Source organism: Saccopteryx bilineata, chromosome 5 (genome assembly GCF_036850765.1).
Source record: "Saccopteryx bilineata isolate mSacBil1 chromosome 5, mSacBil1_pri_phased_curated, whole genome shotgun sequence".
In the NCBI taxonomy this organism is placed as follows: domain Eukaryota; kingdom Metazoa; phylum Chordata; class Mammalia; order Chiroptera; family Emballonuridae; genus Saccopteryx; species Saccopteryx bilineata.
The window spans coordinates 96,068,263-96,081,662 of record NC_089494.1 but is presented as its reverse complement, the minus strand read 5'-3'; the positions used below and the strand labels follow the sequence as shown (position 1 = coordinate 96,081,662).

At 34.8% G+C, this 13,400-nt stretch overlaps 1 protein-coding gene across 1 annotated transcript in view; it reads left to right on the top strand.

Moving 5' to 3' along the window:
- Window positions 1-13,400, top strand: part of ARHGAP15 (Rho GTPase activating protein 15) — a 694,101-nt gene that overhangs the window by 346,383 nt on the left and 334,318 nt on the right. The window contains exon 7 of the mRNA XM_066279712.1: window positions 12,105-12,203. Within this exon, the coding sequence (XP_066135809.1) occupies window positions 12,105-12,203 (99 nt within the window). The remainder of the gene's footprint in view (window positions 1-12,104; window positions 12,204-13,400) is intronic.

Here is a 13,400-nt window from a genome sequence, read left to right as displayed (position 1 = left end):
TCTACTTCTATTTCCTGATATCAGTCAAATTAGGAATCTACTAAGTGGATGTAGATACTAGATTGTAACACAAACTGGCAGTAGGGAAATCTAACAGGAATAATAGCGTCTTGGATTGGAATATATATTAAAAGAGATGTTTGCACTAGAGATGTAAATTAAGGATTTGTCAGTTAATAGTTCTGATTAAAAAAAACAATGGTGTAAGTAATTTTATTTAGGACTGTGTTCTTAAATAAGAATTGTGACTAGGACAGAATGCTGACAAACACCTACATTTAAAGGGTGAGGACAGGGAGAAGAGCCCACAAAGAAGACTTAAGAGCAGCTCCTTTGTGTCCTCTAGAGACATCATAGTGTTTCCTGCCTCTGAGCCATTGCACAAGTTGCTGTCATTACCTGGGTTATTCTCTTTCTCCTCTTCTTCCACTAAAACCCCATCTGTCTTTGTAAGAACTTTCTCTAGAATTCTTCCTTGAAGAGTCTAGTTTACCTTCAGAGAAAGTTTCGTTTGTTTCTACAAAGTTAGTACATATGTCCCATCCTGAATTATAGTTAATTATTGTTTTCTGATTGTTTTTCCATGTTGGTTTTGAATGTCACACTATATTTTAAGGTTCACTAGGCACCTAAAGATAATGGTGGCTGAATGGCTTCCTAGTGTTGTGTGATGAAGTGATCTGTATGTGCCAACACACACAGAGTAGACATATTTTCCTGGTGTAATTATTAATAGTATACTTCTTTTGCCTTCAAAATTGTCACATATAGACAATTGATTATATCATATAATTACCCTACTGATAATGTAACAAATAAATTTTTAAAGTCTAACATTTTGAAGTGACACTACAGTGGTACCGTGAGATATGAGTTTACTTCATTCTGTAACTGAGCTCGTAAGTCAGTCAACTCGTAATATCAAGCTGTGGATACTGGACCCGTGTGCCAATGCGCCAACTAGCAGCAGCTTCCCAAATCACAACTCATATCTCGGAATTTCGCTCGGATCTCGAACAAAAATATGGGCCGAGTCGCAGCTCGTATCTTAAAAAATTCATATGTTGGTCTGTTCATATCTCACGGTACCACTGTATTCCTAACACAGATATCGTTTAGGGGGAAAGAAGAGTAAGAGGTGTTAAAGCCTTTCTTCATACATTTAGCATGGAGTGATAGTTATGTCATTTCAGATGTCATATGTTTCCATTATTAGGTAGGTGTGGCCTGCTACTCAATTGATAAATGTCATTCATTGTGTATTGTATGTCACAAGTGTTTTTTTTAAATACCATTAAATTATATATATATGTAATTATATATATTATGTCACTAAATTATAGTTTTAGAAATGCCAGATACATTTTTATGTTTTTTTGTTTACTTATTTATTCACTTTGATTTTAGAGAGAAGAGGGTGTTGAGTAGTGGGAAGCATCCACTCATAGTAATTGCTTCCTGTCTGTGCCTGGAATGGGCAAGCCTGGGGTTTCAAATCGACAACCTCCACATTCCAGGTCAACACTTTATCCACTGTGCCAACACAGGTTACACGCATGTTTAATTAAAGATAACATTTTTGAACAAATGTTTAAGGATTTCCTCATATATACATAATTGTTGTTTTTGCAACTTTCCCAGAAAAAAATTAATATTTTCAATTTATTTAAGCCTATGATTCATGGGAAGAGAAAAAGTCCTCCTTATTCAGCTTCCTAAAGATATGTTTGCTTTGTCTGTCATCTTTACTGAGACGACACTGCTTTATAGAGGCCAGAATTTAGATTGTCAAGCTACTGATTAAATACAACTTCAAAATTCTCAAGGTTTAATACAGTATTAACTTTACTTTAGCCCAGACGATATAGCAAGACATCAGGGAAGGAAATAAGATGCCATTCTTTCTTGCAATCCACACATTCTCCAAGGGCAATTCTCAGTTCCTCATTTTCCAGGTCAAAGTAGTATTAATCCTATGAGAATTGTTCATCTGTGCCCTGGCTAATCTGTATTTACTAGAACAGCACAGAGGCGCTCTGTTTATGTCTGACAAAGTAGTTACAAATCACACTTCTTCTTCAGATCATAAATACACATTTATCTTTAGAATATATCACCAATTGAGTCATTTTGATGTAAACATTGCACTTTTTAAATATAATGATGATAATGGAAGCTGTGAATCCACAGATTTGTGCAAGTACTCTCTTTCAATAACTGAAAATATTTAAATCACAGAAGCTTTAACATCCTATAGGGAGTGGCAGACAGATGTGTCAATAGAGTAGGCCCTACTATGTCCTCTGAGTAATGATTAAAGCAGACTTAATGGCTTCTGTTAGAGAATTGTGGTACTTCTACTGAGTTGGTAGGTTTTGGCTGTGCCGTGACCATCAGCCTAGAAGTGACTGACTCAGGGAGAGTCCTCAGCTGCCTGACTCCTTTGGCTCTGTCATCACATAGAAAGGCTCTATGGCAAAGGGCTGTAAACAATACAAGCTGCAGAATAATCCAGCTTTGTGAAACTGGTAAAGATACTATCTTTGGATAAGAGGTCCCCAAGATTATGAAGAATCTACATTCTGGTAGCATTGCCATCTCTTACTGCTTTGGCATCACTCACTTGGCTATAATTTTACTTGAAGATTACAGCACAGATTTTTCTACGTATCTTCTGTTCTCCAAATGTAAAAAATATAAAATACACCTACATTCATGTCTAACTGACAGTATTGTAATTCACCAGATTTCTGTTTTTCACTGAAACCTGGAGTTGAATTGTCTTGAGCCGGAAGGCATTCAAGCTGCTGCTTTTCACTCAGCTATATTTCTCTATAAGCATCTAATGGTTTCAAAAAGTGATGTACAGTATGCAAAAACCTGAATCTAATGCAAATAAGTCTGTACAGCACTAGAGTTAACAGGTGTTCTCATTAATGTAAGTAGACATGGAACAAATCTTGAATGTTTTATAAACACTCATAATCATAGCCAAATATGTTATAATGGCATAGAGATACTTACATACTGCAACATCTTTTATTCTTGTGCAATCTCAGCACTTATTAATAGGAGATGTTTGTGAGTAACTAGTGGCAACAATACCTGTTTCTACTTAAGTCTCTGTGTATTTAAATTAGCTAGTATTTCTAAATAAAAATATTGTAAACATAACCTAGTGTCATCTGTCCTTCTGCAGTTTGTTTGTTCATTGATGTTAATGGTGCTTTAGTGAAATTAATGACTACAATATTGATGGACTGGCAATGAACACCTTATTGAGGTTCTCTAAAGACTTTATCCATTAACCTAAGGGTTAACCCTTGAAAATCTTAAACTTGCCTCCAATTTCCCATATTTTCTACTCTAACTTAGAAAGGTCTACATATAAGGTGAGATTCTTGGATGATCTTCTATAGATTATCCTCACAAAACACATAGTGGCTTTAGAATATAATCAAGAACACCCTATTCTAGCTCAATGCATTAAAATACACATCCACTCTATTGTTTGAAGTGTAGAGCTTATGGGAAAATATCATCTCAAAGACTTCAGTTCATCTTCAAAATGGATTGCCTACTTTACTCTGATAAGAGCGTTATCAGTAGTTATCAAAATAAATTACTTACACTGCCTGAAAGAACACAATGGTATTGTAAACATCAAAATTTTTTAACAATGGAAGATGAGTTAAGTATACCATGGCATATCAAACAACAGGATATAATGCATTCACTAACATGTATGAAATAGACCAGGTTTATTTATTATTTAGTAGTGCCTCTTAGGTGTGGGTTGTGTGACCACTTGGTAGGTAACTAACTGCCCTTGGCTTTAGAGTGATTCTAGTGTAGTAGAGGAAACAGAGAAATCTACATGCACTGAAATACAGACCACCATGTCCTGTGATGAAGGATAACATGGGAGCCTTCGTTTCAATGAACCCTTTTCTTTAAAGGCCACATTTAAATTGATTTGAATGATAAGATAGAAGAAGTCAGAGGGCTCTGGTCAAGGGGAACCACCTGATCTAAGAAAGAAATAAGAAGTAGATGGCTGGATTGTAGAGTTGCAGAGGGAAGTGTGGAGCAGGGGGCTGCAGAGCGTGTGGGTGGCAGAGCATGTAGGGTCTGGCCAGCAGAATTTAAAGAGTTTGCATTGCTGCATATGGGACATTCAGATTCAAATTTCAGAGAAGGGAGAAAACATAGATAATATGGTGAGGGGACTAAAAGATACTATTATTAAATCCGTGTGGGAAATAATGGCACATACAGGTAGTTACCTGCATAAAAACATTTTCATAACAGTGCACATGATATTATCATTAAACTGTAAACACATAATGTTTATCAATTCATGAAAAAATACAGAAAAGGCTAGACAATTTGATATATTTTGGGGAAAGAGAAATTTTGTGTTTATTATACTTTTGTGTTTGTTAAAAATTTTAAATTGAGGACTATGTAAATGATAGAAATAATAAAAATCATTCTTCTTTCAAAATAGTGAGGGCAGCAGATTCCCAAATGCCCTGTGATGAGATGAGTAATGTTGCACAGTGAACAGAGCTCAGGCTAGAAGCGGTTCTGTGTCTGGCAGTGACGGATCGAGTGTTAGATACCAGTGAACACAAGTCTTAGTATGATTACTTTATCTAGCGGCAATAACTCCCCCCAAGTTTAAAAATTAACGTTAACAGCAATAAAACTCTAAGTTGGTATCTTTATACACCAACTGCTTCAATTAGTCACTTTTTCAGTCGTTTTTCATATGAGCACCACAGGCAAAAGTTTTGGTGTAGCTGACTGCAAAACTGTGGAAACTGCTAAGCTATCTACTAATTACTTGGATAGTATTCTGTCATGAATATTGAGAAGACTTTCTCAGTGTTTAAAATATTTTGCTACAGATGAAAGAATGAACACAAGCTTTTGTTTGAAATGAATTTTTGGTTGAGTATTTTGTTAATAAAAAGGTAGAGTGGGCAAGTGATATGGGGTGTGAAAGTTCACGAAGGGGCTGATTTTATTATGCAGAACAAACCTGTGTTGTAAGAATTCATGAACCAAATTTCTTGGGTGTCAAAGGTACAGCTCAATTTCAATTAAAAAGCACTGTTTCTTAAAAGGTTAGCCTTAAACCTTAGATTTCGGAATGCACTTGAGATCTGTTGTGTATGTAGTCCAACATTTGTTTACTTTCTATTAAATAAGAAATTGCTTACATGGGCAGGTTATTTTGATATGATGACACCATTGAGGGTTTCAATAAATGTACATGCAAATCAATCAACCCCAAACACATTGAAAACGTATCCAATAAACATCTGGAAACTAATGAACGCACATTTGTTAACACAGGGGGAATTGTGGAAATGCAGGATCCATTTTTGTTCAGGCTTATTTAGTAGCATGTGGATTTAAGAACATTTCAGAGTCAGAAGAAACAGGGTAATTATAACATAAGGTTCAACATCTTTAGATATGTAGAACATTTTCCATTGCTTAAAACAAATATTCCCTGAGAAAGTATAAAACATTTTTCTGACTTGCAAAGTTTTTGCAGTCTATCATTTAAATTACTTAAATAAAGGGAGCTTTACTGCTCCCCAAAGCTGAGAATATAACACCCTCCATGCATATTAGCTTGTTCTTCTTGACAGACCAGAAAAGTGTTTGTGTGTGCCAATTAAAACAAAAATGGATCCCTAGTGGCTTGTTCCTCACACAACTTCTGAAGACTGCTATCATTGTTTGCTAGGGTAACCCTGGATAAGGCTGCTAGCCAAAGTAAACAAACTTTTCAAAACTTTCATGACAGATAGGGGTTACAAATGCATTTTAATAAGAGAGTTGCCAAAGCAACTTATTTTTTATAATCAGCATATATTTACTTAACATCTAGCAACATTGGGAACACAAGGCAGATACTTTCTCACAAATTGTTTTAACAAGTAACATTTTTGGAAAGACAAATTGAAGACCTTTTACTTCTAACTGATACTTTACCCTTAGTTTTATGTTAACTTTGCTCGACATGTTAATATAAATGTTAGGAGTTACTCAGACCTGACTGTAATTTGAGACAGATATGCAGCTTGATAATGTAATTTCCTTGGTGGTCATAAACACCTTTGAGGCCAAGTAATTTAACTATTATAGTATAACCACGACAACCTCATTTGATCAGCTATGTCAAATGTGGAGTGTGATGCAAAGAGCTGAAAAAGAATGTGAATATGAAGGTTTTTAAAAAATTATTACTTCATTGTTAGATCTTTATGTCTCACCATTATGTAGCCAAAATATATATCTATATTTTTGCTGTTGTAATTAAATAAAAATATGGCCAAAATTAATAATAAGAAATAATTTTTATTCACTTTAAATATATTTAGCATATTTTGACATAACTTTTTATCTTCAATTAATTCAAATATAATTATTTCATTATGATGTCCAAAGTGTCTCCAAAAATAATAGTAATTAAATTTCATTCCTCTCAAATGGGTAATCCACTTATTTGTAAAATCACTGCAGCTACATTATTTAACATTGTTTAGGGTTCTTTGTATATCTGGCATAGTTTATTATACACTTTCTATATATAGTTTCAGCTTCATTAAGATGGAATGAATCCTTAGGTTTAAAGATTCATAGTCAAAGATTGAGCCTAAGCAAAATGTGAAAGATATTTAGGTGTCAAAGACATTTAGTCCAAATGTGGGACTGTTGTCATTTCTAGGATCTTAATGAGTTTTTTGGATGCCCCCCCAGTCTGTTTTGGATACATTTGTTTCATAGCAGGATAGTGGTCGCTTCTGAGAGAAATAAAAGGAACAAACATCTGAGTAAAGATGTTGAGTGATCTTTTAAAAATGTGCTATTTTTAGTATAACAGTAAAGAAATAAGCAACTTTTGTCTAAGTGTATATTCCTAATTTCGCAACTAAAGTGGAAACATCATGGTCCTTTCCCCATATGCAGAGTCCTTGACTGTATATGACTGCTGAGAACTAGTGAACTGGAAATCAAGATCTTTGTAAGCTCTTAATTCTATCATTTAAAACGATGCCAATTTGATAGAATGGCATTCTCATTTTCTTCAGTTGCTTCCATTTCTTCATTTGCAAAATTACTTTATGATCATGGAGGGAAGCTACATTTAAAGAATGTTTATTATGTGCTTTGAGATCATTAAAGCTGATGTCACTTTGCATACCAAGTGGTAGTATTCATATTCTTAATATACTAAAGTTCTGATACAATCAACCTTTAACAAATAACGGATCATGTCCAATGCATAATTCCATGATGTAAATGTGTCTTCAGTAATTATTTCCTCCTCTGAAATCTTGACATGAGTATTGTCTGTGCCATTCACACCGGAACTTAGAATAAGCCATTTTCTATTGTTACTTATCTTTATATGCGTATGTCCTATTTATCCAAACAGATTGTGAGTTCTTGAGGGTGGGGGCTGTGTGTCCCTATTTTGTAGCAATGTGCCTTACACTTAATGGATGCTTAACTAGTTCTTGTTGATGATTAGGACTTTGTCAGAAACACATCCTCTCTATTTTCTGAACAAAAACTTATTTGTGGGATCGATTCTACAATAAGAAGATGCTACTGTGTAAAAGGGGAACTCAAGTCACTCATTGTCCCCTTGCATCTTTGAAATTCTTTCAACATACATTTGAGGCCAACTGGAACAGAAGTAGCCAATAATATTTAACCACCAACTATGTTTTACTGATAAAGTTATTCATTGATCATTTTCAGATTAATTTGTTTATTATTTATAAAATATTGGCAATAACTAAATTAAAGTGTCTACAATGTTTACTCTGTGAATCTATGAATAAGTTTAATTTGCTTTCCATTCTTTATTTCTTTTCAAATTCTCCACAATAAATTCAATTATTCCTTTAGTCAGAAAAAAAATGTGAAGTACTAAAAACTTTTTGTTTCTAGGCCCTTGCCAGTTGGCTCAGCGGTAGAGCATTAGCCTGGCATGTGGAAGTCCTGGGTTCGATTGCCAGTCAGGGCACACAGGAGAAGCACCCATCTGCTTCTCTACTCCTCCCCCTCTCCTTCTTCTCTGTCACTCTCTTCCCCTCCTGCAGCCAAGGCTCCACTGGAGCAAAGTTGGCCCAGGCACTGAGGATGGTTCCATGGCCTCTGCCTCAGGTGCTAGAATGGCTCCAGCCAAAATGGAGCAATGCCCCAGATGGCCAAAGCATCGCCCCCTAGTGGGCTTGTGGGGTGGATCCCAGTCAGGCACATGTGGGAGTTTGTCTGTCTCCCCTCTTCTCACTTCAGAAAAAAAAAATAACAACTTTGTGTTTCTATTCTCATAAACCAAATTATGAACATTTTTAATAGTATAAATGCCATCCTACATATTAATTTCTCATTTGTATTAAAATCTAAATGGGAAATACTAACTACTATAATCCATGTTGGCTAGGGAGACAGCTAATTGACAATACTGAAGAGAGAAATACTTCAACAAACATAAACAATACCTGTTAAAACTCCTTTAAGATTTTTTTTTTCTGACAGAGACAGAGAGTCATAAATGAACAGATAGAAACAGACAGCAAGGAGGGGAGAGAGATGAGAAGCATCAGTTCTTCATTGCAGCTCCTTAGTTATTCAGCAATTGCTTTCTTATATGTACCTTAACCCGGGGCTACAACAAAGCGAGTGACATCTTGCTCTAGCCAGTGATGTTGGGCTCAAGCCAGTGACCATGGGGTCATGTCTATGATCCCATGCTCAAGCCAGAAACCTTGGGGTTTTGATCCCTGGGTCCTCCGCATTCTAGTCTGATGCTCTATCCACTGCGCCACCAACTGGTCAGACAAAAATTTTAAATCAATATAATAAGACTACGTTTATTGATGAAAGCTAAAAAACAGATTTCTTCTCCTCTCTTATCAGTGGAGGTTGGATTTGGGATATCCCTGCCTCCATCTTCAGAAGACCCATAACAAGTAAACAGACCAAGGTTCTTGGCCCAAGGGAAAATTGTTGTTGAATTAATACCAAAAACACTTAAGAAATGTGTCCACTAGACATGTGTCCAGTGGATATGCTTATCTAATTTCCTAGACATACAGTTGTTACCAGCAAGAATTCAGACGGATCCTTCTTTTAGTGTAGTAATGTTTGAGGCAAATTTCCCCGGACAGGTAATTAAAGCTATCTGTTATTAACAACATTAGCACATTTCATTAAGACTGCTTTGGTGCCAAGATATAGCCCTTCCAAATAGGACTTAGAAGAAAAAGGATTTCAAGAGCCATTTGTCTAAAGGAGGCTTCAAAGCAAAATGATGACCAGCAGCTCTTGCCTAAACTTGTCATATTTTCTGTAAGGTCTTTCTCTATCCACCTCACCCCATAATCTGTCACTTATGAAAAATGTAATATAGAAAGAATACATTAGTATGGCTTAATATGAAAAATTTTTATGTCTGTTATTAGTTCTACATCACTTTAGATTGGCATCAGGAGTTATTCAATCAAAAGGTTCAGTCAAAGCTAACATTATTTGCTCATGTCTTTTTTCCCCCCAAGATGTTAAAAATTTGGTTGTTCAAAGTGTGAATATGATTCAGAAAATCATTTCTCAGGAAATCTAAGGAGGTGATACAGAAAAGTAGATTGAGAACCTGAATTAAATGGCTGTATCAGTCAAAGACTTTGAAACTGCCTTCCTGTGAGTGACTGCAGTGGAACAGAACAAAGTCAATTACTGATTGTAATTAAGAAGTGGATGCATTTAAACTGTAGAGAGCAGTAGCAGACTTCTCCAGACTGCCTAGTAACTCAAAAGATTAGTGGGAAGACAGAGGGAAGGATGTGAACTGTATCTCTCAGATAGTATGTTTTGAATGAATTGCATTCATATAGTTCTCTGATCCTGCTTCCCAAAAGGAATTCATAAATCACTGATTATGTATGATTAATGCAGTAAAATATTTGGACAAAGAAACTTTTAAAATACATCTTTGCTTTTGGTTGTTTTAGCAGTAAAAGATTTCCTATATTCTGCACTATATAGAATGCACCAAAAATGCAAATGCACAGTTTAAATATTTAATCAGTATTTGAACAAACTAGCCTGTAAACTGAACTATGTTGGGTCTTTCTGAAACCCTCAGAATACAGTAAATCTAATTATATTTGCTTCTTGTACTTTGAAAATGTTCCTTTTTATACTTTTAATAATAGTTTATTTTTAATGGCAGAGAAATACATTATAAATCATATTTGGGCTGATTCATTTTTCTTTTTGTATGTTAACAGTTTGTGATATGATACAATACATTCTTAACAAAATGTTTACATTTAGATTAGGATGAAGGTAGAGGTCAAGGACATCACCAGTTTTCCCGGGTCAGTTAGAAGTGACCTTATATTTTTAGATTACTATTTCTGTGGCCACACTTTATAAAGTAAATATTTGGGACGCTATGTAAGGACAGCACATTGCAAGGGTGTTCAGATAGTTTGGCAAACATCAGCTTAATTGTCTTTTACCAGTTACATAAAACAGAAGACTGTTTGGAGGCTATTTTGAGCAATCCCAAATCTTACAGGCCATTTTACTTGAAAAAAAAAAAGAGTGATTGGCCTGGTTATCTGTCAAATTCTAGTGTGGTTAATTAATTTCTCCTTATTTTCTAATCTTTCATGTTTGATCATTGTACACACTTAGGGTAGTTGCTTTTTCTTGCAGTTATAAAATTTTGGAATTCATCTCACTTAGGAATGGTTGCATTGCAGTATTCACTGAGGTTGTATCTTTATATATTTTCTAAAAACAAATGACAATTTAATATTTATGTATGTGTGCAATCAAAGATTTCTTTAACAGTCTGGGATCATTGTTATTAAATGTGCCGTAAGAATCATTGGAACCTTCAGAGTGAGCTGTTTTGGGGAATGATTGTCACTTTCATGATAGAATTATGGAGACATTGTGAGGCATGATTTGTGATTGCCTGCACTGTGCCCCATTGCAACATTCACCTCCTATTTAGAGTAAGTAAGGCTGAGGAGAGGTGACCAGCTCCTGATTCAGTGTGTTGAAACATCCGTCCTTTAAACCTCTGAAGCCTTGCTTGAAGTGTGACAGCAGTTGGGAGATGTTCATCTTCCTGTTGAAACAAAAAGTCAATAATACAAAAGGGAAATCTTCACAGTTTAGATTGATGGCCTAATACGAAAAGCGACCCAAAGTCACTCTAATCAAATTCTTCTCTAAGTAGCCTTTTATGTGTGAAATCAGGAGCATTGCTCTGTTCTAGAGGGTCCCATCCTCTCTCGCAATCCTTGGGAGAAAATGAAATTCGCTGAAAATTCGCTGAAATGAAAATCACATAGTTATGTGCTAAATATTGCCAAATATTTAACAACCCTGAAAGTCTGGAATGGGGATGTTCATTTGATAAATGCTTTCCATGAGAGGTTCAAATATGAAAATAAACTTCTATTGTAATTTACTCTCTTTGTGGGGAAATTGGTCCTTGTATTAATTTTCTTTAGATTTTTATGATAGAAAAGTAGAAATAGCCAAATGTTATTCATTTGAATGACCTTTTAGAAAAGTCTGCATTTAGTTGCTTCGGTAAATAATACGTTTTACAACCTTCCATGAAAGGAAATCAAATATGGAGATACTATTAGATTTGAAAAAGACAAACAGGAAAGAGCCAAAAGTGCAGAATGAATTCTGACACAGCCGGGTGCCTTTTCTGAGGTTCTGACTTAAGTGGATACTGTCTGCATTATTCGGAACTTCCTGGCTTGCTTCTCCTTGAGTTGAAGTAATTCAGCTTTAGAACTACTCTGAGTTAATCGTTCTATTATGAAAACAATAATGTATTTGTTATGACATGAAAAGCAGTTTATAGCAAGCAGCTCAAAATGATCCTAGTCTCCCAGTTCCCAGAAAGACAATTACTGGAATACAAGGAAATATTTCAGTGTATTGAAGTGTGTTCCTTAAAAAGGACATACATATATTTTTTAAATGTAAGAAATGCTTTTGATCTGGTTTGCTTACCTGTCAATTTTATTTTGCAGATCACAACCGCATCAGGAAATGAGTTCCTTCTACAGTCAGATATTGACTTCATCATATTGGATTGGTTCCATGCTATCAAAAATGCAATTGACAGATTGGTATGTATTTGTTTTGACTATTACCTTTATTAATTAAAATGTAGTCATTTAAATCTTATTGCTTAGCATGGAACACACACATTTACATGAATGCTATGGATTAAGAGATATTGTTATTTTAAGTTTAAATAGAGTCTACTAAAAATGTTTCAGCAGACAGGATTTGTGGAACTAAATGTTATTTGATTTTGCTCTTTCAAAAACACAGTACATTCATATTTTTTATGAAATAACACTGACCTTCATCTCCTGGAGACTGTAAAAAACACAGAAGCACTTAATAACTACTGAATTTTTACATTTTCAGTTTATGCAGTCTGTAATGCACATTCTTGGAAATAAATATCAATGTATTTAAGCCCATACTCACTGTTATAATACCAGTAAACAATAATTCTTTGTACTGATTTTCATTGTTCTACCTGTTAAGTTAGACTGTTCTTCTCATGAAAACTACATATCTTAGAACTTCATAAATTTACTCTAAATCACACATTCAGAGCATGTTTTTAAAAAGGTCAAATTATAGGAGACTACTCATTTTATACTGATTCTAGATCAAACATCTTATTTTAGAACACTAATGTCTAAAAAACTTGAGAAAGAAATATTTTTGAGAGCTTTTAATAAGGTGTCCAACAGGAAAATACGTGTTCTGTGTGATTTTATTGCTGCTTTTTTGCAGTCTCCCATTATATAATTTTGATTTGGTGACTAAAATAAAAATAAATAACAAATTGACTTTTTCCCATCTCTAATATATGCTTTTCTCCAGGCAGGTGTGAGTGCTTGTGTCTTTCCCACACACACACACATGTACACACACAGTTTGTCATTAACAGAGGACTCTGGAGTAAAATCACATGAGTTTGAATCCTGGTTATATCATTTACTAGCTGTGTGGCCTTAGACAAATTACTTATCTCTTTTGGCTTCAGTTTCCTTGTCTGGCGTGTAAGGAAAACAATAATAATGCCTACCTCATAGGATAGCTGTAATGAATAATTGAGTTAATGCATGTGGGGTGTTTGGGGATATGCATAGGATTTACTAAACACCATATATAGAACTATTATTAAATTTGATTGTTAAATTTAGCATAGAGGCCCCATCCCAGAAGTAATTATCTTATTTTGAATGTCCCTTTAAAACTAATATCAAAATAGATTTGTCGAATTCTTTCTTTATTGTAAATTT